General features: G+C 47.3%; 1 protein-coding gene across 1 annotated transcript in view; it reads left to right on the forward strand.

Moving 5' to 3' along the window:
• Window positions 1-22,935, forward strand: part of LOC124789082 (serine/threonine-protein phosphatase rdgC) — a 1,335,318-nt gene that overhangs the window by 630,975 nt on the left and 681,408 nt on the right. Inside the window, exons 5-6 of the mRNA XM_047256373.1 lie at window positions 14,197-14,342; window positions 22,324-22,494. Of these exons, the coding sequence (XP_047112329.1) occupies window positions 14,197-14,342; window positions 22,324-22,494 (317 nt within the window). The remainder of the gene's footprint in view (window positions 1-14,196; window positions 14,343-22,323; window positions 22,495-22,935) is intronic.

Genomic DNA, 22,935 nt, shown 5'->3' on the forward strand with positions numbered 1-22,935 from the left:
CAAAGGATTATCATACTACTGAGAAATTTACCGAATTATAAAATTTGTAAAAATCTGTTGGAGATTTGTCAGCTAAATCTGATTTCTTGATTGGCTAGCGTCCTTTTTTTCACAATTCTCTTTTTTTACAGTTGAGTAACTTTCAGTGACTATAAAAGACATCAAAGACACAAGGTACTGTGTGGATCCACAGATGTCGGTTCCACTTTCTTCTCTGGACCACAGCTCTCCAATACTAAGCCTTTTTGACATTTTAGTTTGAAGACAAATATTAATTTCTGATCACATCATGTCGTTACATACTGTTACAAAGTGAAAAATTCGTTAGTCATGCAAGAGATAATACGTAATAACAACAATCTTGTAACTCCTTAGTTTATTATATTGCAATGCATTCCATCACGAAATCGTGTCACTTTCAGTCACGGCCTATGGACAGTTTAACAAACAAAAAAGTGTCACTCTGTTATGAATATATGTACTCTCATAAACCATCCCACTTTATCTTAAACTCCTTTTTACTAAAGTAAATAACCACTTTTACATTCACCGTTCAGTACCTTACTCCATAATATGTCAATATTGGTATAAAAATCAGCTGCTAAATGAAGTTCAGTGGTCCGCAGCTCGTGGTCGTGCGGTAGCGTTCTCGCATCCGGCGCCCGGATTCACGGGTTCAATTCCCGGTGGGGTCAGGGATTTTCTCTGCCTCGTGATGACTGGGTGTCGTGAGATGTCCTTAGGTTAGTTAGGTTTAAGTATTTCTAAGTTCTAAGGGACTGATGACCATAGATGTTAAGTCCCATAGTGCTCAGAGCCATTTTTGAAGTTCAGTGTCGGCTGTAATTATCGTATGACAGCGAAACGTGGTAGATACGCTAATTCGTTATTGTGGAACCGATTTACAGTAGGAAAAAGAGTAGTTACAATTTTGGCCACATGAAGCAAATATGGTGCTGTGCAGCACCTCGTCGACGTCTCTGGTGCTTACGTTGAACAAATTGTATAAACAGCGCTTAATAAGAAAACAACGTTATGCCTTTCTGCCAATGTTCCGTTCCTAACCCATTACATAGGGAAACATTTCTATACGTCTTTCTTGCATTCATAGCGCCGGATTTGCAACTGGTGGCCAAAACTGGAACTAATTAAATCGGTTCTGCATTAAAGGATTCGTTGTCATACAATAACTAAAGCCCACACTGAACCACTGGGGGTATTTCACTATAATTTTATATAGAGGGTGAAGAAAAATTCGCGCATTCGCACTTGGCAGCGCAATTCCTCACGTACTAGAAATACAAAAATGTCTGTGGCTAAATTTCGTCCTGCGCATATTTCGGGCAGTAAATGGAGGTTAAATATTGACAATCGGGCAACACTGAAATCACGTGTATGGCTTCTACTTCTGACAGCGTGTAATATCGGTGCTGTCCAGTTGGTGCAGTGAGTAGCCTTTTGGGTTAACATGCATGACGTCGAGAGTTCGATCCTTATCGAGTCTTATTTATTTTAATTTGCTAAAAGTAGTCTGCGTGGTACGGCATCTGTCGTCGTAACTGCCATACAGCGATTACGTTAGGTCTTCTACAAAACATTTGCAGTTAAGTACTACGAAGACAGACATGGAAATACAATCGTTTTCATTTGTCAACTTTTAAAGCAACTTTTTGTAAGTCATGCATACGAATTGTTTCCCACCACTGCATATACGATATTCCAAACTTTCTTTGTGTGTAACCTCCCGCAGTGGTCCCATCGATTAATATCAACTACTGTCCCTGCCACGTTCACGTTCATTACATTTAGTTAGGACCTTACGTCACGTGTAGGGTTAGTAGCATACTTTGCAAATAATTTAGATGGGACCATTGGGGGAGGGTACACAGAAAACAGGTTTACAATCTAGTAGATGCAGTGGCGCGAAACAATTCGCGTCCACGACTTGCAAAAGGCTTCTTAAAAGGCTGACCAATGAAAACGATTGTACTTACAATTATGTGTTCATAGTAAGCAACTGCAGATGTTTTGTAGAAGACCCACTGTTATCCCTGTATTGCCGATTACGACGCCAGATATCGTAGCACTGCAGACTATTTTTAGCAAATAAAATCAAATAAGCCTTTCCCAGAATAAAACCCTCGACCGCCCGCCCGCATGTGAACCCAAAACGCTATCCACTGCACCAACTGCACATCGCTTCTTTACTTGCCGACACGGTTATTTATCGTACAAGTGATTGCAGGGTTGGCACACTGCCAATATTTAACGTCCATTTACTGTATTGCTAGTGTGTGAGGAGTCGCGCTGCGAAGTCCTAGTGGGGAATTTTTTCTGCACCCTGTATACTGGATGGTTATAATAAGTGCATTACCTTTCCAAGTCTTCTCTCGATGCATATAAATACAGCTTGGCTGCTAGCAATTACCATTTTCAAAACATGATTTAAAGATATTGATACACATTTCCATTTACTCTTTAGGAAACGCCACAGTACGTCTTCACTCACTAAAGCTATTAAAGAATGTGAAAAGCTACTGCTGCACTGTTAATTGGTTTCACACCACTAATCACAGAATGCTCTATAGATGGAAGAGGTCTAGGGTGAATGACCTCTACAGAGGCAGGGTTGATTTGAAGCTGTGGGTTGTCGTCAGGATGATGACCAATTGTTGCTGAAAGAAATATCATAATCTTGTTAGGAACAAACTGAAGACAGCAAGTGGAAAGGGACTGATGAGGCAGGCTGCAGCAGCCTTCTGTCATGCCATGGGCTTGGCAGGAACACTGAGAAGTTTTTCTGGGGATAGCTCTGTAGCTGACGGTAGGGCACTCCGGAAGGTTGGGTTCTTGCAGAGGAAGGCAGCCCTCAGTAGCGGTGTCCGCCCTTATGTGCAGAGGAGTACAGTTTCAGCGTACCAGCAGAGAAGTAGTGAATTGAGCGGCTGCACCGCCCTGGAAGTAGTCTAGGGCTGTGTGATCCTGCCCTACGAGTAGTCACACCCATATATTTTCATGCTGATTTTGAACTTGCTATGGTAACTTCCACTAATGGTAACATAAAGATCATCGGAAAGAAACAGGCGGGTGAACTAATAACCAAAACATGTACAGACCATAGCAAAGTCGTCTTAACCATGTATAAAAATGCAGAGACCAATACAAATCACAAATATAAGTCAGGCAAGGTCGAAGCTCTACTATCAAACGGTGCGTAACTAAACGCATCAACGGTTCAGACAGAGTAGACGAAAAGGCATTTAACTATGATACCAACATAACACTGTAACTTAACAGCTCTGCTGAGTGTCTTTCCATAACTACATTCTTTAAACATCTTGTGCACCATTTAAAAAGAAATACATTGTTCATTCATATAGGCGCAAAACAGCCCACATTTTCTACAGTTCTCACAATCTGATCTTGTGGCAACCCTTTTCCCTAAATACAGAAAAACAGCAAAAAGAAGAAAAATAAAATCAAATGCCGATATGGGTACTTAATAGTAAAACTATCGTAATATAGGGTAGCAGTTATTTAACTATGTGGAATTAAATCGTCCCAACTTCTGAACGGTTTGCGTCAGGACGTTCAAACTGCACGGTTGGTCGCAGGGCATGTTGGAAATTAGTAGGCGCTGTAGGGTTTGGTTTAGCGACGGAGCCCACTTGCATTTGGATGGGTTCGTCAAAAAAACTGGTGGATTTGGGGAACTGAGAATCCACATTTCGCGATCGTGAAGTCTATTCACCCTCAATGGGTGAGTGTGTGGTGTTTGTCCGGTCACGGAATAATCGGTGCGATATTCCTTGTTGGCACGGTGACTACCAAATGGTACGTGAATGTTTTGGAAGATGATTTCATCCCCGTTATCTACATTTACCTCGATTTCGACAAGATGTGGTTCATGCAAGACGGAGCTCGACCCCATCGAACCAGCAGAGCGTTTGATGTCCTGGAGAATCACTTTGGGGACCGCATTCTGGCTCTGGGGTATCCAGACGCCACTGGCATGGGCCTCGATTGGCCGCTATACTTTCCGGATCTGAACACATGCGACTCCTCTGTGTGGAGCTTTATTAAGGACAAGGTGTACAGCAGTAACCCCAAAACCACTGCTGAACTGAAAACTGCCTTTCAGGGTATCATCGATAGAATCGATGTTCCGACACCTCAGCGGGTCATGCAGAATTAGGCTATTCGCCTGCGCCACATTATCGCCAATGATGACATATTGAATACGTCATAGCATAAATCCGAATATCTGTAGTGACGTTTACATGTTGAATAAAGTGTGTGCACGCCGTAGTTTGTGACTAATTTATGTTTTATTTTTTTTCATGTAGTCCAATAATTGTCACCCTGTACCTCTCGAAAAAACTCTGTTTCACCTGCTGAATTGCTATTCAAAGGTAATGCCTTATATACTTTTGGACAGTGAGCCACACCACGTGCTCATGATCTGCATTCTCCGAATGAAATTGGGAGGTGTCTGAATGGAACCGCCATACAACAGTCTTCTATTTCGCTGTGCTTGATGACCGTGATACGCAACCACCCTCTCTGATCCCTAGATGGATCATAATTGGATCAAGGCTCATATAGTTCCGCTGACGTACCACTGACTGCAGGGAGTGGTCATGAGGACTAGGTGTCAAGATAAAGCTTGGGAGAAAGATCCCTCAATGCACCACATCGTGATTGACAGGAAGTAGTGTCGGCAACAACTGGTCTTAGAACTCGTCAATCGCAGGAGGAATCTGGCTATTAACCAGGCAGATATTGTGGCTGGCTTTGAGGAACACATTTCGCCACATCTATCTGTATCAGCAACATGAAGTACATGATTTGGAGCCGATTTTGTCCCACCTCACTCGCACTGTCTCGGGCATCGAAGGAGAAACCGTGATGAAGAACATCGCCTGTGATGACATCAAGGATGCGACAGCGAAAGGTGCTCCAAACAAGTCGCTTGCCGTGGATGGTCTTCCTGTGGAATTTTACCGGGTTTCTCAGGATTTGGTGGTGCGAAGGCTGACTACGATGTTTCACGAACTGTTGACCACAGCCGCCACAGTTCAACCACCATTTATCGAAAGCATTATCATACTAATCCACAGGCTATCGCAGGTGAATACAGATGGCCATTACTGCCCCCTAATCTTGTTCAATGCCGACTAAAAGATATTTTAGCGGGACGATGCCATCGTATTCTTCCGAGTATAATATCTACAGAATGAACGACACCAGGTGGACCCATCAACACCCAATGGTCGTATATGAATGTCGAGATTTGACTGCTCTAGCAGCTACGTGCAATCTCCATCCAGCATTGGTGGCTGTCGACTTTGAGAGTGCCTTTGATCGGGTGTGACATTGTTACATCTTAACTGTCAGGGAGCGAATGAACTTCCCGGTCGCCATCACTAGTACTCTACACCAGTGCCTGCTCCCTTGTCAAGGCTACCGGTCGTATTGCCAGACTGGCACCGATTCGCCTTATCTTAACGTCGGGGATGCCTGCGTCCTATGCTTCCCTATGCTTCGTCCTTCGTCCTGAAGCCACTTATTGGGTGTCTCACGAAACACTTGTCGGGGTTCGCCCTGGACAATACACGTTGCACTGTCGTGCCTATGCAGATGACCTGTTGTTGCTGGGTACGTGGCAAACAGTGCATTGAGTGTTACCAAATCCACAGCGATGACAACTGGCCGCGGGACTCAACGCGAGAACAACTGGCGCTTCTACCTCGTGTCCAAAGCTTCCGAACTTCCGACACCTTGGCATAGTCTTTCCGTCCATCATCTGTCGCATCACAGTGGTTAACTTCCGGTGCACCCTCCAAGTCACTCGCGCGATCGTTCGGCAACGTCGCCCATGTCGCATGCAGTGAGTGACCGACGTCTACACTACCCCGCTTATTTCGCCAACTACCTCTGTGGGGTTTTACCCGCTCAGCTGGAATGTGCCTGCCATGGTTGGCTCGACTGCTATTCACCACTTACACACACGCCCATTATTTCACGCCCCCAGTGCGCACAGCACCTGATACCCCACTATCCTTGTTTTCCATTCCCGTGTCCTCTACCTCCCACTGCTGTATCACAAGATGAAATTTCATGGATACAATTATCTCCTTCTTTGACTGTTCCCCCTTGTCGACTACCTGTTGGTTGGTGGTGCTGGGGCACTGTGGCCAGGCCCGGTGTGGTCAGCCCCTGCCCACTCTGCCCATCGCCCTCCCATTGACTGTTCACAAGGAATGGTCAGTTTTCCCCAGTTATATTTTATGACGTTAGCTGCTGATTTGATATATGTTTGTTTAGAAATAAAGTTTGTATTTCCCTCTCATATTCCACAAAGAAAGACAAAAAAATCAGACAGTTGGGAAAAAAAGAAAGCGGCACATCTGTCTGCCATGCACGGGCCCAGGTTCGATTCGTAGGTGGATGGCACATCCTCTGATCAGGAACTGGCTGTTGTGTTGTCATCATCTTTTCATATTCATCGACACGCAAGTCACCCTATGTGACGTCACCTGGAACGACTTGCAACTCGGCGGCAGAACTTCCCAAAGTGGGGACTCTCAGCCATTGATGCCACACATTATTCTTCCTTCGAAAATGCTTTTTTGAATTTTATATCTGTTCTTTCTTGGTAAGTCTTTATCTTTTTCCATAGTTATCCGCAGAGCAGTTTGTGCCATAATTATCAAGAGTAGTTTTGATTTGCATAACTGACCAGTAAATGTACTCAGATGATGTCCTTCAGACCGCAATGTTATGAACAGATCTTTACAATGAGCATTATAACTATTTGTTTTTAATATTGTTACGTTCTTTTTCTGTAGTTTCAAAACGTGTTCATACTTTGCGCTTTTGTTCCTCAAGATGGAATTCAAAGGTATACCTGAATGAATGATTTGGTAATAAGCAACACCGACAGTTACAGCCTCTTAATTTGGAAGCTACTAGTTACTGCAACTGAGTTTGCTCTGATGCGCAGCAAATAACGTTGGCAGAAATCCCAAATGATAGCTGGCTTCTGAATCTGCGAGTTATATTAACTCTCCTGTGTTTACCCAGGATAACGAATTTCCACTATTGTATACTATCTAATAAAAGAATTACAACACCTCTGTGAATTCAGCATTGGCCAGTGGATTGCTCGAGAGGCAGACTCGTCAGTACAAAACAGGTGGAGAGTACTGTGTAGTCGGTAGAGAAAGAGTAACATCAGAATGGGTCGGTCAGGAGAACACCGTGACTTGGAACGTAGACTAGTCACTAGAGAGTCACCTGAGCGACAAATCGATTAGGGACGTTTCAACCCTTCTAAATCTGCACAAATCGACTTTTGTTGTATGAAGCAGAAACCTGAAAGAACATTTGCAGTTCAACCAAGATCGAACGGAAAGCACAAAATCATTTGAAGACACCACTCGTTGGATTCTAAATTTCTACCAGCACTAGGACAATTACGGTGGGTAGACAGTTATAAAGAATGGGGTGTAATATCGAGCAGGTCCTAATAAGTCACAATATTTGTACGAAATTGCAGTGCCTGCACTATTCCAAATTACGATGCATTGCTCCTGCGGATATGCATACATGTCCGAAGAAAAAAATGGCCCTGAGCACTATGGGACTTAACTTCTAAGGTCATCAGTCCCCTAGACCTTAGAACTACTTAAACCTAACGAACCTAAGGACGTCACACACATCCATGCCCGAGGCAAGATTCGAACCTGCGACCGTAGCGGTCGCGCGGTTCCAGACTGTAGCGCCTTTAACCGCTTGGCCACTTCGGCCAGCATACATGTCCGAAGAAATAGGTACTGCAGCGACTACAGTCATTATGAAATATATGAAATGCATTCTCACTTTCAAGTAAAACGTGTCCTTTGCAATGGAATACACGCTGAAGAGCCAGAGAAACTACTACACATCCCTGATATTGTCTAGGGCCTCAGCGAGCACGCAGAAGTACCACAACAAGACGTTGCAAGTGCTCGACTAATGTCTGTAGTAGTGCTGGACGGAACTGACACCATTAATCCTGCAGGATTGTCCATAAATCCTTAAGAGTACGAGGGGATGGAAATCTCTTCTGAACAGCACGTTGCAAGGCATCGCGTATATGCTGAATAACGTTTGTTCATGTCTGGGGAGTCTGCTAGTCAGAGGAAATGTTTAAACTCAGATGAGCCTCCCCCGAACCACTCCGTAGCAAATCTGAAAGTGTGGGGTGAAGCACTGTCTGGCTGCAATTGTCCGAGTCCGTCGGAATGCACAATTGTCATGAATGGATACATGTGATCAGACAGGATGCTTACGTACGTGTCTCCTGTCAGAGTCGTATCTAGACGCATCAGACACATCGTACCTAGTCGTATCTAGACGTATCACGGTCCCATATCACTCCCTCTGCACACGCTCCACACCATTAAACAGCCTTCATCAGCTTGAACAATCTCCTGATGATATGCCGGGACCATGGAGTCCTGAGGCAGTCTCCATACCCGTACACGTCCATCCGCTCGATTCCATCTGAAACGAGACTCGTCCGACCAGGCAACATGTTTCCAGTCATCAACAGTCCAATGTCGGTGTTGACCGGCGTAGGTGAGGCTTAAAGCTTTGTGCCGTGCAGTCATCAAAGGTACACGTGTGGGACTTCGTCTCCGAAAGCCCATTAGTTGATGTTTCGTTGAGTCGTTCGCATGCTGACACTTGTTGATGGCGCAGCATTGGAATCTGCATCAATTAGCGGAAGGGTTGTACTCATGTCCCGTTGAACAATTCTCTTCACTTATCGTTGGTCCCGTTCTTGCACGATAGTTTCCAGCCGCAGCGACGTCGGAGATTTGACGTTTTACTGGATCTCTTACATGCACGGTACACTCGTGGAATGGTCGAACGGAAAAATCCCCACTTCATCGCTACCTCGCTGTGTCCCATACGACTTTCAGACTCATTTAAATCTTAATAACCTGTCATTGTAGCAGCAGTAAGCGACTGTGCCAAACACTTGTTATCTTATATAGGTGTTCCCGACCGCAGCGCTTTATTTTGCGCGTTTACATATCTCTGTATTTCAATACGCATACCTATAGCAGTTTCTTTGGTGCTTCAGTGTAGAAAACGGATACAGGTTGTAGACACAGGTTGCGAAATGTGGAAGTTTGGGTCTGGCTGTGATTCATGCTCGGTTACCCAATTGGTGAGGTGACCGCTCGAGATAAGTGGGAAATCTGGGTTCGAGTCTCGGTCCGGCACAAATTTCCACTGTTGTCATTCCATTATACAGCTGATGCGTTGTCCATATTCGCAAATGAGAATGCATTTCTCGTACAAATTTTTGTAGTAAGCGTTAAGCAACCCCTGAAGTTATGCAAAGAGCGGCACCACTGGACAGTGGACTGGAAAGGATTGACTCGGACTGATTGTGCTCGCTATACCCTGGATAATGGTATGCATTTGTTGAATGCCTGGATAACATTGCCTGCCATCACGTGTGGTGCGAACATTGAAGTACTGAGGACGAGGTATTACGGTATGGGGTTGTTTTCCTTGGTTGAAGTGCGGTTCTATTACAATTAGGAAAACGATAAATCAAGATGGTTATAAGAGCATTTTAGAGCATTGTGTTCTGCCGTAGAGGTCGAGTTTCGTGACGATGATATATATATATATATATATATATATATATATATATATATATATATATATATATATATAGTGTACCTTATCATAAAGAAGCGTCTGTGAGGCAATGGTTTATGGACAATAACATCTCTCAAATCAATTGGTTGGCCTAGAGTCCCGACGTAAGCCGAATGGACTCCCTTTGGCTGGAGTTAGAATGTTGACTTCACTCCACACCCCAGTGTTCAACGCTACCTTCTCTGACTTGAGATCTTGAGGAAGAGGGGCTACTACTCCTCCACAGATACGCACACACCTCATTAAAAGTGACCCCAGTAGAGGTTAAGGTATCACAAATGTGGAGGATGGAGCCTCCCTCGTGTGTCCCTCTAGTAATATCTGAACCAAGGGGGTGTATGACAGAAGTCGCAGGGCCTATAACGACACACAGCGCCACTGCAAATTTTGGCGGCAGCTGCGTCGCTCCAAGAGGGCACAGTCAGTGCGGACCTACTCGCTTCCGCAGGATCAAGTGCTCTAGACCAGATACCATTGTATCCTGGTACGTCAATTCCCTTTAGTCCGCCACGCGGCTTTGGCTGACCAGTTCTCCACGGTCGAGCTCTCTGGACTGCTGCTACGGTTCCTTCATCAGAAGCTCTCCTGGAATCGTGTAGCGACCTGCCGTCCTATGCTGGTCTATCAGCCTGGGATCTTCTTCTCCAGTGGAACGTGGAGCCGGCAACAGTCGTCCTCGAGCTAAATAGAGACGTGACCTCTACAGCGCGGACAATCGGGACTTCTGCACTTTGCCCCTACATGTTGTTTATGTTACAATCAGTTCCTCGTGAGCTACACTGCGGAACACAATTAAAGCGTTATTTTATCGAACCCCGCAATTGCCTCCCATGGCGACACATAAGGTAAGGTAAGGTGCCGTCTTTATTGAGAATTTTAGAAACGGACTTGCACAGAGGCAACCATTAAAGTAGTCAGAGACGCCTGCAGTGACACCCCTGAGATTCCAGCTGCCTGCCTCCAAGCGCCTCAGGACGCTGATGACCTCGATGTTGAGCGCCCATAAACCCCAACACACACACTCCAAGCGCCTCAGAGTGTTTCACAGGTTGTCTCTGAACACGACATTTTAAAAATTCTCAAGAAAGGTTGGCGGGCGCTACCGAGGGTTTTGTCGAACTTTTGTGCCTTAGACTGACCCTTCACTCCGTTTCGAGCATGTGCCAATGGCATCCCTTCCCGCCTTCCCCTCCCCCCGCCTACCACGGTCATTCACCAGGAGGACGCAAAATAGGAGCGCTGAAAAAGCGTAAGCACCCTTCACTTCTTCGGATAGGGTTCAAATTTCGTCGGATGGTTTTGAACGGTTCCTACTGGCTCCACTCTGTACATGAGAGCAAACTTTTCGATTGCACTTCACTCTAGAAGAGTGCTACGACGTTCAAGGGATATGTAGCTCTATAGTGTTAACAGAGAAGGCTTGAAAGGCCCGAGGGTGTCACCAGTGTCCAAGGTTGTCAAGAAAGTCTTGCTGTGGCTCATCGCACTTCGAACTGTACTTTTCTACCGCGAAATGTGGGGGAATCGACGTCTCAGGGAAATGGGCGATTTCGTTGATGTTCTTCATCTCACCGTCTGCTGTCTTTTCGTGTGGATTCTGATTGGCGTTGTGTCTGAGATGTTTTCCTCAGTCACTCACAAGAAACATGCGTGATTTCACACTTGGCGTCGCGGTTCAGACTTCCATCGCAGAGGTGTCAAAGAAAGGCGTGAAATGTGGGTAAGACGGGGGTGTGACTACCGTCTGATAGTGTGACACGTTCGTGGTGAGGTTGGGCAGAACTGTAATGAAATTTGGTGCCAATGTGACATCATTAACCAACATTCGAGTCCCATCTGCTTCTGAGCTCTGGCGTTTTCTTCGCATGAATCGACATCTTGCTGCTCGAAGCGTCATCGAGCCAGAGGGTGACGTTGCAAGGGGCCATGCTTTTGCACCATTACAGGGGAAGACTGTACGCACCTTTCAGCCACATTTCAGACTTGTGCGTCATAATGAGAGGAAATTGCGGGATTTCGAAAAGTGATCTTTTCATTCTGTTGCGCAGTGTAGTACTTAGAATCTAATAATTGTGATTCAGATTTCAATGACTGCCGGTCCACCGGGTTAACGTATATCAACCAATTCAAAGACCGGCTTAAGTATCAACTATTTATTGTGTTGTGCAATTACGTATCAAAGAAGGATTACTGAAGTTTTATGTTCGTTTCAATAAATTTGCTTTCCATTATCAGCTTAGGCTTCAGTTTCTGTATGTCCAACCCATTGTGGGCGAATCCGCTTCCCGTAGTAACAGTCATGCGATACTTTTGATCAGATACTACGTGCGCTACGTAATATGTAAGTGTCATGGAGTATATTTTTCTTTGTTAGATGTAATGCTCACACTACTGGTGTACCTGCCTTACCCGTATCTATAGGTGGTCGGTAGCTCCCCTACTGAAAATTTTCAGCTTTGTATCTTTTTCAAATAGTGCCCTTCGAACGCAGCATATCACTGTAGACAGTTACTCTCCTCACGCACTCTGGAACAGTCAGATGCTAAGCTCTGGTGACGATTGCCTTATGAAGATGCAGAATGGATTCGGATAGAAGATTACGCAGAAGGTGGAGATGAGTGATAGTGTGAAATATACTGACGGAAAAAGAAATCGCAACAGCAAGAAACATTGGTGCGATTTAGACGGAAGTTGTTAGGCGTTTTTCTACGTTTGAAGATGATGTCTACTCAAATTTCGCGCCAGTCGCATAAGAGTGGTGCTATTAGCGTCACTATGAGGATGCAAATCAGGTTTGATCTGAATACACGCTGTAACGGTCCTGAGCGTTAGTTACCCCTGAGATTGGGCGTGGTGAGTTGGTTTTAGTCAAGAATGCCTTTAAGGCGACAAAGACACCATTATCAACATCTCACTGAGTTTGAACGAGGTCGTGTGATAGGGCTACGAGAAGCAGGATATTGCTTCTGTTTTATTTCAGAAAGGCTTGGCAGGATGGGGCCACTACACATGAATGCTGACCACATTGACACAACGAAGTGTTACAAATTGGTTACCACAAAGACAGATCCGAGCAGGCGCCCTGTAGCGTGCACTCCAGTGACCAAAAACCACCGCTATTCGCGACTTCATTTATGTCAAGCGCGGGCTCATTGGTGCGCAGGGAAGAGGTCAGTTGTGTTTTCTGATGAAAGCTGGTGCAACCTCGGTGCCAGTGATGGCCGTGTGTTGGTTACAAGGTGATCATTGAGGGCCTGGTGTCTACATACCCTGGACCTAAACCTGGAGTTATGTATACGTTGTGATATCCTATGACAGGAAGATCACTCTCGTGGTTATCCACAACGGCTCAAATGGCTATGAACACTATGGGACTTAACATCTGAGGTCATCAGTCTCCTAGAACTTAGACCTGCTTAAACCTAACTAACCTAAGGACATCAGACACATCCATGCCTGAGGCAGGATTCGAACCTGCGACAGTAGCGGTCTCGCCGCTCCAGACTGTAGCGCCTAGAACTGCTCGGCCAGTTCGGCCGGCGGTTATCCACACACTCTGACTACAAATGTGTAGGTCAGTCTGTTGATTCGATCTGTTGTGGTGCCATTCATGAAATGCATTGCGCCCATCGCGCACTTTTCAAGTGTGGTTTTGCACCGTTAATCGCTTAAATAAGTTGCCTAGACCACCGTATTCCCGAAATTTCATTACTTTAATAATTTTTTTGGTGTCACAGTTTTCTTCCGTTACTGTCACATTGGCATTTTATAGTGGTACGGACATTGCCCTTGACATACCGTCTCACAGAAATGCTGTCAGCAATACCTCAGAAGTTTGTACTGAAATTACACCTTCCTGTTCTATACACACAATTTCCCCCATCTATCTCCTTCTCTCTCTCGTACACATATACAGGCGGAGTCTCTCTCTCTCTCTCTCTCTCTCTCTCTCTCTCTCTATATATATATATATATATATATATATATATATATCTGTGTTTCTATCAGGCCTTCTCATTTTCCTTCTACCTTTTCATCTCCCCATTCATCTGCCTCTAGCTTACCCCCTTTTACCCTTTAGCCTATTATGCCATTCATATAGGGGCTCACATCCACACACACGAACACAAAAGCTCTCTCTCTCTCTCTCTCTCCTCTCTCTCTCTCTCTTTGCCACCCATCCCTCCTTGCTTTTCTACGCCCCTTTTATTGTGTCCTTGTCGGCCTGCTCCCTCTGCGCCTAGTCACTCCAGCTCGCGGCGCTTTCACTTGTTTACACTACCCTCGGGTGGTGGCGATGTTTTGCGCCCACGGCGCGACGTCCCGTCATACCAACCAGTGGGGTCGGTGGCGGGGGGCGTTGGCGGAGACAGCTGCCGCTGCGGCTTTTGCCCGCCATGAATAAACATGAGGCCGGCGCTGTCACCTAGTGTGTGTGAGTATGTGAGCATATGTGTGTGTGTGTCCCAGGGTCGGCGGGCGCGCAGCCAGCGGACGACGAGTCCAGCGACGGAGGACTCAGCCCGGTGGACAGCACCTACAAGGGCATCCACGTCGGCTCGCCGCTCTCCAGGGCAGACCTCGACAACCTCATCGACTGCTTCCGGAAAAAGAAGGTGGGGCTCTTTCTCTCTCTCTCTCTCTCCCTCCTTCCCTCCCTCCCTCCCTCCCTCCCTCCCTCCCCCCCCTCTCTCTCTCTCTCCCTCCCTCCCTCCCTCCCTTCCTCTCTCTCTCCCTCTCTCTCCCCCCTCTCTCCCTGTCTCCAACTCTCTCTCTCGCCCTCTCACACACTCTCTCTCTCTCTCTCTCTCTCTCTCTCTCTCTCTCTCTCTCACACACACACACACACACTTTTCCTACATATTCAGTCACTCTATGAAGACAAATTTTCTACTTCCTTTTGATTCTTCTCGTTTTTTAGTCACCTGGCTTGTTATCAGGTTTAATATTGCCCTCCATATTTTCCCATCATGTCCTAGCCTTGACTGGACTCGACACACAAATTGCAGTTGTAAGTCGCTCTCCGTAGTGACTTGGCAAGACAGCCAAGCCACTCGGAGGTAGCCGAAAGGCACGCGTTAAGCTCACGCAGATTGGCGTGAGGTCTGGAACAAGGTAAAGTAATTATCCTACAAAGAAAAGAACGTAGTTCTTGGAATACTTAACTTTAATCCACAATTGGAGAACATCGCTCTTGTTTAGACATTATTTCACTGAATATAAACTGGCAATGGCGCCTTGCTAGGTCATAGCAAATGACGTAGCTGAAGGCTAAGCTAACTATCGTCTCGGCAAATGAGAGCGTATTCGCCAGTGTAGCTTCGCTAGCAAAGTCGGCTGTACAACTGGGGCGAGCGCTAGTAAGTCTCTCTAGACCTGCCGTGTGGTGGCGCTCGGTCTGCAATCACTGACAGTGGCGACACGCGGGTCCGACGTATACTAACGGACCACGGCCGATTTAAAGGCTACCACCTAGCAAGTGTGGTGTCTGGCGGTGACGCCACATTCCTCCCCCGCAAATGGGCGAACGGTTGTGTTATAAGGCTTCCGCCCACCGTGGGGAGGACCCCGTGTTGACGTATGCGACGAGGTGGGGAGCCAAACAACAGGCGAGCCTGTGCCACCCGCACCCGTCCATTCGGTCCGAGGGGAGCTAGGAAACGCCTGAAAACCTAGTCCATGGTGCACGCCAACATGCGGTGTATGCGCCTGTAAAGAGACAGGAGGGGCCGAAGATTCGACCTCCATCGGGGCGGGGCAGCCGACGGGCGAAGACGACATCTGGTCCGGAGCGGGCAAGAGGTCCATGTCGGAGGACAGCTGGTCACGGGAAGCGATCGGCGGCGCGTGACCGAGGGAGGCGCTTGGCGGCTGCAGCGAAGCGTCCATTGCGGGCGTCGCCGGCGGGAGAACAGGCGGCGGCGGCGGCGGCGGCGGCGCGTCGCCATGGTGCAAAATGGAAGGCAGCGACGGTAACACCTGGCGATGAGGCGAGCCAGTAGATGGGTCCCCCGGGCGCTGACCTGACGGCACCGTCGCTGAAAGCAGACGGGGAGCGGCAGAACCCGTGCGACGACAGAGGCGCAGCTGATTGAGATGCCGACGCACCTCACCAGAGGCCCCCAAAACCAGATACATAGCGCGGCCGAGGCAGCGAAGAATGCGCCCTGCGAGCCAACGCTGTGGACCTCGATAGTTGCGATAGTATACAACGTCGCCTGGAGCAAAAGCAGGTGACTGCCGCTGCACAGGAACCTGATGCGGCGGATGCAGCAAATACATCAAGGTTCGATGAGGACGACCGTGGAGCAACTCAGCCGGCGAGCGACCATCTCGGGGCTGAGAGCGATACGAGGACAAAAAGAGCAATAACGTGTCCTCCCGAGAATGCGACTCTTTCAACTTCAACATCTATGACTTGAAAGTCCGGACCAATCGTTCAGCGGCACCGTTTGACTGAGGCGAAAACGGCGCGGATGTCAGATGTTGAATACCATTGGCCTTGCAGAATGACTGAAATTCTGCGAACATGAATTGTGGGCCATTGTCGGAAACAATAGTCTGTGGAAGACCTTCAATGCAAAAGATAGCGGATAACGCTTGGATGGTGGCAGATGACGTCGTGGAAGACATCCGGACAACAAAAGGAAAATTACTGAATGAATCTACCACAACCAACCATCGAGCATTCCAGAATGGACCAGCAAAATCGATGTGCAAGCGTTGCCAAGGGGAAGTGGCTTTCGGCCACGCAAAGAATTTCGGCGGTGATGCGTGTTGTTGTTCGGCACACGCCATGCAAGAAGAGCACATATTCCTAATCGCAGCATCGATTCCGAACCAAGTACACTGCTGACGAGCAAGTTGTTTCGTGCGCACTATACCCCAATGTCCTTGGTGGAGAAGCCGTAAGACAGAGGACTGTAACGAACGTGGGACCACGACCCGGGACTGATCATTATCAGAACGCAACGGCAAAACACCACGTCGTACAAAAAGTCTCTCCTTGTGAGCAAGAAATCGGCGAACCAACGGATCCTCGATCCGTGACTTTGACAAGGGCCATTGCGTAGCAACAAAACGCAAAACGGTAGCAAGGACAGGGTCAGCAGCTGTGGCTGTAGCTACACGACGAAAATCAATCGGAAACGATTCGACCACGTCATCAGTTTCCGCATCAATGAACATGCAAGCAAGTTTGGAAGAATCGAATGCTCTATCCTCAGCAACAGGCAAACGGGACAATGCATCGGCGTTTCTGTGCTTACCAGTGGACCTATACAAGATATCGTAGCGGTACTGCGAGAGGAAAATAGACCAGCGAATGAATTTCTGCGCTGTACGCGGAGGTACAGGCTTGTTCGGATGAAAAAGCGATGTCAAAGGTTTGTGGTCTGTGATGATGGTAAAGTGACGAACATACAAGAAATCATGAAACTTAGTAACACCAAAGACGACCATACAAGAAATCATGAAACTAAGTAACACCAAAGACGAGAGCCAAAGCTTCTTTCTCGATCTGTGAATAATTTCCTTGCGCAGACGAGAGCAATTTGGACGCAAAGGCAATAGGGCGACCATGCGATCCATCTTTGTGCGCAAGCACAGCACCGATCCCGAAATCCGATGCATCTACCTTCAATAAAAGGGGATTTCTGGGGATCGAATGGCGTAAGGCAAGTATTTGACAGCAACGCTGATTTCAACTGGCGAAAGGCGCGTTCGCATTCCGTCGTCCAGACGAACGGAACACCTTTACGGCGTAAGCGATGAAGCGGAGCTGAAATGGAAGAGGCGTGTGGGATATATTTATGATAATAGTTGATTTTTCCCAGCACACACTGTAGCTGCTTCAAATTCTGCGGTGAAGGCAAGTCTTGTATGGCACGGAGGTGCTCGGGACTGGGATGTATGCCTTGGGCATTGATTACCTGTCCCAGATAGGGTAAGTCACGAGCAAAAAACACACATTTGTCCTTCCGCAAGCGAAGACCATTTTGTCGCAAGACCTGAAATAATGTTCTGAGATTGGCTAAATGTTCTTCTTCCATCTTTCCGGAGATCACAATACCGTCCAGATAGTTTGCTGCAGTAGGGACCGACGCACAAACAGTTTGCAGATACTGCTGAAACAATGCAGGAGCGGATGAACACCCGAGTGGCAGTCTTTTGAATCTGTACAAACCAAGAAGCGTGTTAACTACCAAAACGCGCTGGGACTCTTCGTCCACCGGTATTTGCAAGTACGCATCTGCGAGGTCCAACTTCGAAAAATAGTTAACCGGGCAGAGTTTGTCAAAAAGATCTTCCGGGCGGGGTGAAGGATAAGTTGCAATCACTAATTGTGGATTCACTGTTGCCTTGAAGTCCACACAAAGTCTCAATTTTCCGGAAGGTTTTGGGCAAAATTACTAAGGGTGATGCCCAGAGAGAAGCCTGCACACGTTCAATCACACCTTGTGACTCCAAATCGTGTAACGTTCTTGCGACCTCATCACGCAATGCGTGGGGAACATTACGCGCTCTGAAAAATTTCGGTTGCGCGTTTACTTTCAGTTCCAAATGTGCTTTATAGTTCTTAGCGCAACCAAGGCCCAGAGCAAAAATGTCTGCAAACTCTTCACATAGACGAGAATCACTGGCTGAAGGCACAGTCTGATTCACTGATAGGACCTGATTGACTATAGACAAGTTAAACAACTGAAATAAATCTAAACCAAACAAGTTCACAGCAGAAGAAGAACGAAGGGCGTAAAAAGACATAAGTTTTGTTTGTCCCTTGTATGTTGCAAGAAGGCTGCACTGTCAAAACACACGGATATTCTGATCGGAATAGCTATTTAACTTAACATTTGCGGCACACAACGGAGGTGTGCCCAGTTATTTGTACGTGTCGTGATTGATCAGAGAAACTGCAGCTCCGGTATCAAGCTGGAATGGGATGACGGTTTGGATGTACCGTGCACTGAATAGTGCACGGTACATCCAAACCGTCATCGAACCCATCGTTCTACCATTCCTAGACTGGCAAGGGAACTTGCTGTTCCAACAGGACAATGCACGTCCGCATGTATCCCGTGCCACCCAACGTGCTCTAGAAGGTGTAAGTCAACTACCCTGGCCAGCAAGATCTCCGAATCTGTCCCCCATTGAGCATGTTTGGGACTGGATGAAGCGTGGTCTCACGCGGTCTGCACGTCCAGCACGAACGCTGGTCCAACTGAGGCGCCAGGTGGAAATGGCATGGCAAGCCGTTCCACAGGACTACATCCAGCATCTCTACGATCGTCTCCATGGGAGAATAGCAGCCTGCATTGCTGCGAAAGGTGGATATACACTGTACTAGTGCCGACATTGTGCATGCTCTGTTGCCTGTGTCTATGTGCCTGTGGTTCTGTCAGTGTGATCATGTGATGTATCTGACCCCAGGAATGTGTCAATAAAGTTTCCCCTTCCTGGGACAATGAATTCACGGTGTTTTTATTTCATTTTCCAGGAGTGTATATGTTGAGTTGTCGTAATTGCTCACAGTTTTTCCTAACTAACTCTCGTTCGGACATGTGTGTCTTAAAACGGATAGGAGCGACGCGCGTGCGTTGCGGGGCAGTGCAGCCTGAGCTGATGCGCACATTCTACTTTGCGTCTCTCGCTCTGCACGAAGCATGATTGTGACACTATGTGTTGCCACGTACGGCCTACGAAGAAATACTGATTGCTATATCTGTATATTCTTGTGGTATACCTCCTTACTGCTGCTCATACTTACTCCTCATGCTTATGTCATTAGCTTGGAACTGTCCTTAGTTGTGGGTTCCATACTGCATCGCTAAAAAGCCTGATAAAAGCCGGACAGGTCCGCCTTGTTTATATTTGCCCGGAAACGGCCGTAAAAAGCTGGCATCCCTAGAATATGTAGAACTCCTAATGCAGTAAAAGTACCATCTTAACTTCTCACTCTGTTTTTTATTTATGTGCTCTCAAAACGTTTATTGAACTGTGGGGACATACATACAGTAATTCAAGATAGCTTTTAATGAATCTCTCACGCCGACACTGCTTATGACCTATTAGCGGATACAGCACACTCAGCCGGTCGGAGTGGCCGAACGGTTCTAGGCGCTACAGTCTGGAACCGCGCGACCGCTACGGTCGCAGGTTCGAATCCTGCCTCGGGCACTGATGTGTGTGATGTCCTTAGGTTAGTTAGGTTCAAGTAGTTCTAAGTTCTAGGAGACTGATCACCTCAGAAGTTAAGTCGCATAGTGTTCAGAGCCATTTGAACAGCACACTCCCATAAAAATACTTCCATCTGATTCTTATCAACATTCTAGACAGGGTGTCCAATTAAACACCTTTCAGTCGTCCAGTTTCCAAACTTATTTATTTTGGCTGCCAGTTTCGGTGATTTATTGCACCATCTTCAGGCCCCTGACCGACGCGTAGGAAGATTCCACCTCGGTTGTGAAAAAAACGGGGGCCAGCAATATTGGTATTAGTAGATTTCTGTTTGCTAAAGCGATACGTCCAACCATCATTTGCCGACAACAACCGAAATGGAATCTTCCTACACGTCCGCCAGGGACCTGAAGATGGTGTAGTAAATCACCGAAATTAGTAGCCAAATGAAATAAATTTGGGAACAGGACGGCTGAAAGATATTTATTTTTGACATCCCGTATTGATCAGCCCAGTCCCGCAACCATCTATGGAAAAGATGGACATTCATAGACATTCAAGACGAGTTGCAACAAAACTTATAAGATTTGGACAAACGTGACGACGGTCCGCATAAAGTAAGTTTTAATGCGATACTGCACTCTGCCGCCACTTACGAGAGTCCAGAAACACACAAACACACACACACACACACACACACACACACACACACACACACACACGCACTTGTTGAATCCCGTCCTTGCTTGCGATTAGTCCCAGCTCCGAAGGCAATGCTGCAATTACGCTTCTGGCCATTAAAATTGCTACACCACGAAGATGACGTGCTACAGACGCGAAATTTAGCCGACAGGAAGAAGATGCTGTGATACGCAAATGATTAGCTTTTCAGAGCATTCACACATGGTTGGCGCCGGTTGCGACAGCTACAACGTGCTGACATGAGGAATGTTTCCAACCGACTTCTCATACACAAACAGCAGTTGACCGGCGTTGCCTGGTGAAACGTTGTTGTGACGTACCATAACGTTTCCGACTTTGATAAAGGTCAGATTGTAGCCTGTCGCGATTGCGGTTTATCGTATCGCGACATTGCTACTCGAGTCGGTCGACATCTAATGATTGTTTAGCGGAATATGGAATCGGTGGGTTCAGGAAGTTAATACGGAACGCCGTGCTGGATCCCAACGGCCTTGTATCACTAGCAGTCGAGATGACAGGCATCTTATCCACATGGCTGTAACAGATCGTGCAGCCACGTCTCGATCCCTGAGTCAACAGATGGGGACGTTTGCAAGACAACAACCATCAGCACGAACAGTTCGACGACGTTTGCAGCAGCATGGACTATCAGCTCGGAGACCATGGCTGCGTTCACCCTTGACGCTGCATCACGGAGAGGAGCGCCTGCGATGGTGTACTCAACGACGAACCTGGGTGCATGAACGGCATAACGTCATTTTTTCGGATGACTCCAGGTTCTGTTAAACAGCATCGTGATGGTCGCATCCGTGTTTGGCGACACCACGGTGAACGCACATTGGAAGCGTCTATTCGTCATCCCCATACAGGAATATCACTCGGCGTGATGGTATGGGGTAAAATTGGTTACAAGTCTCGGTCACCTCTTGTTCGCACTGACGGGACTTTAAGCAGTGGACGCTACGTTTCAGATGTGTTACGACCCGTGGCTGTACCCTTCATTCGATCCCTCCGAAATCCTACATTTCAGCAGGATAATGCACGACCGCATGTTGCAGGTTCTGTACGGGCCTTTCTGTATACAGAAAATGTTCGACTGCTGCCCTGGCCAGCACATTCTCCTGATCTCTCACCAACTGAAAACGTCTGGTCAATGGTGGCCAAGCAACTGGCTCGTCACAATACGCCAGCCACAACTTTTGATGAACTGTGGTGTCGAGTTGAATCTGCATGGGCAGCTGTACCTGTACACGCCATCCAAACTCTCTTTGACTCAATGCCCAGGCGTATCAAGGCCGTTACTACGGCCAGAGGTGGTTGTTCTGGGCACTGATTTCTCAGGATCTGTGCACCCAAATTGCATGAAAATGTAATCACATGTCAGTTCCAGTATAATGTATTTATCCAATGAATACGCGTTTATCATCTGCATTTCTTCTTGGTGTAGCTGTTTTAATGGCCAGTAGTGTAAATTCAATAGCATTAACGCGCCTCATAGATGTTCTGATACTAAGTAAGGCGGGATGACAATGGGGCGCTGTTTACTTTCAACTCCTGCAGTACAGCTGACAGTATTTCCGGTGGCGTCACGAGCAGTGCACGCGCAGTACTGACAGAGCACACAGCAGCAGCTAGCCCCAGCTCTCCTGCCCGCCCTTTCCCCCGCGCTGTGGTCGACTGCCTAATCACCGTGTGTGGTGTCTGCGGTCGTGATTGCAGCAGCCACACCGCCTGCACGCGCGCTACGTGGCCAGCATCCTGCGGGAGGCCGCCGCCGCACTCAAGCGGCTGCCCAACCTCAACCAGGCCTCCACCTCCGTCAGCAAGCAGGTCACCATCTGCGGCGACCTGCACGGCAAGCTCGAGGACCTGCTCGTCATCTTCCACAAGGTACGTGTCTCTTCCTGCCCACATTCCCTTACATAGGCCACTGTGACACCCAGCAGATCACTGATGGTTCAAATGGTTCAGAGCACTATGCGACCTAACTTCTGAGGTCATCAGTCACCTAGAACTTAGAACTAATTAAACCTAACTAACCTAAGGACAGCACACACATCCATGCCCGAGGCAGGATTCGAACCTGCGAACGGAGCGGAACACTGATGAATCCTCAAAACCATTCACCATGATTTAAGATAATACGATGATCAAAATTATAACATCAGCGCCGGCTGGTGTGGACGAGCGATTCTAAGCAGTTCAGTCTGGAACCGCGCGACCGCTACGGTCGCAGGTTCGAATCCTGCCTCGGGTACGGATGTATGTTATGTCCTTAGGTTACGTAGGTTTAAGTAGTTCTAAGTTCTAGGGGACTGATGACCTCAGATG

The sequence above is a fragment of the Schistocerca piceifrons genome, chromosome 3 (genome assembly GCF_021461385.2).
Source record: "Schistocerca piceifrons isolate TAMUIC-IGC-003096 chromosome 3, iqSchPice1.1, whole genome shotgun sequence".
Classification (NCBI taxonomy): Eukaryota; Metazoa; Arthropoda; class Insecta; order Orthoptera; family Acrididae; genus Schistocerca; species Schistocerca piceifrons.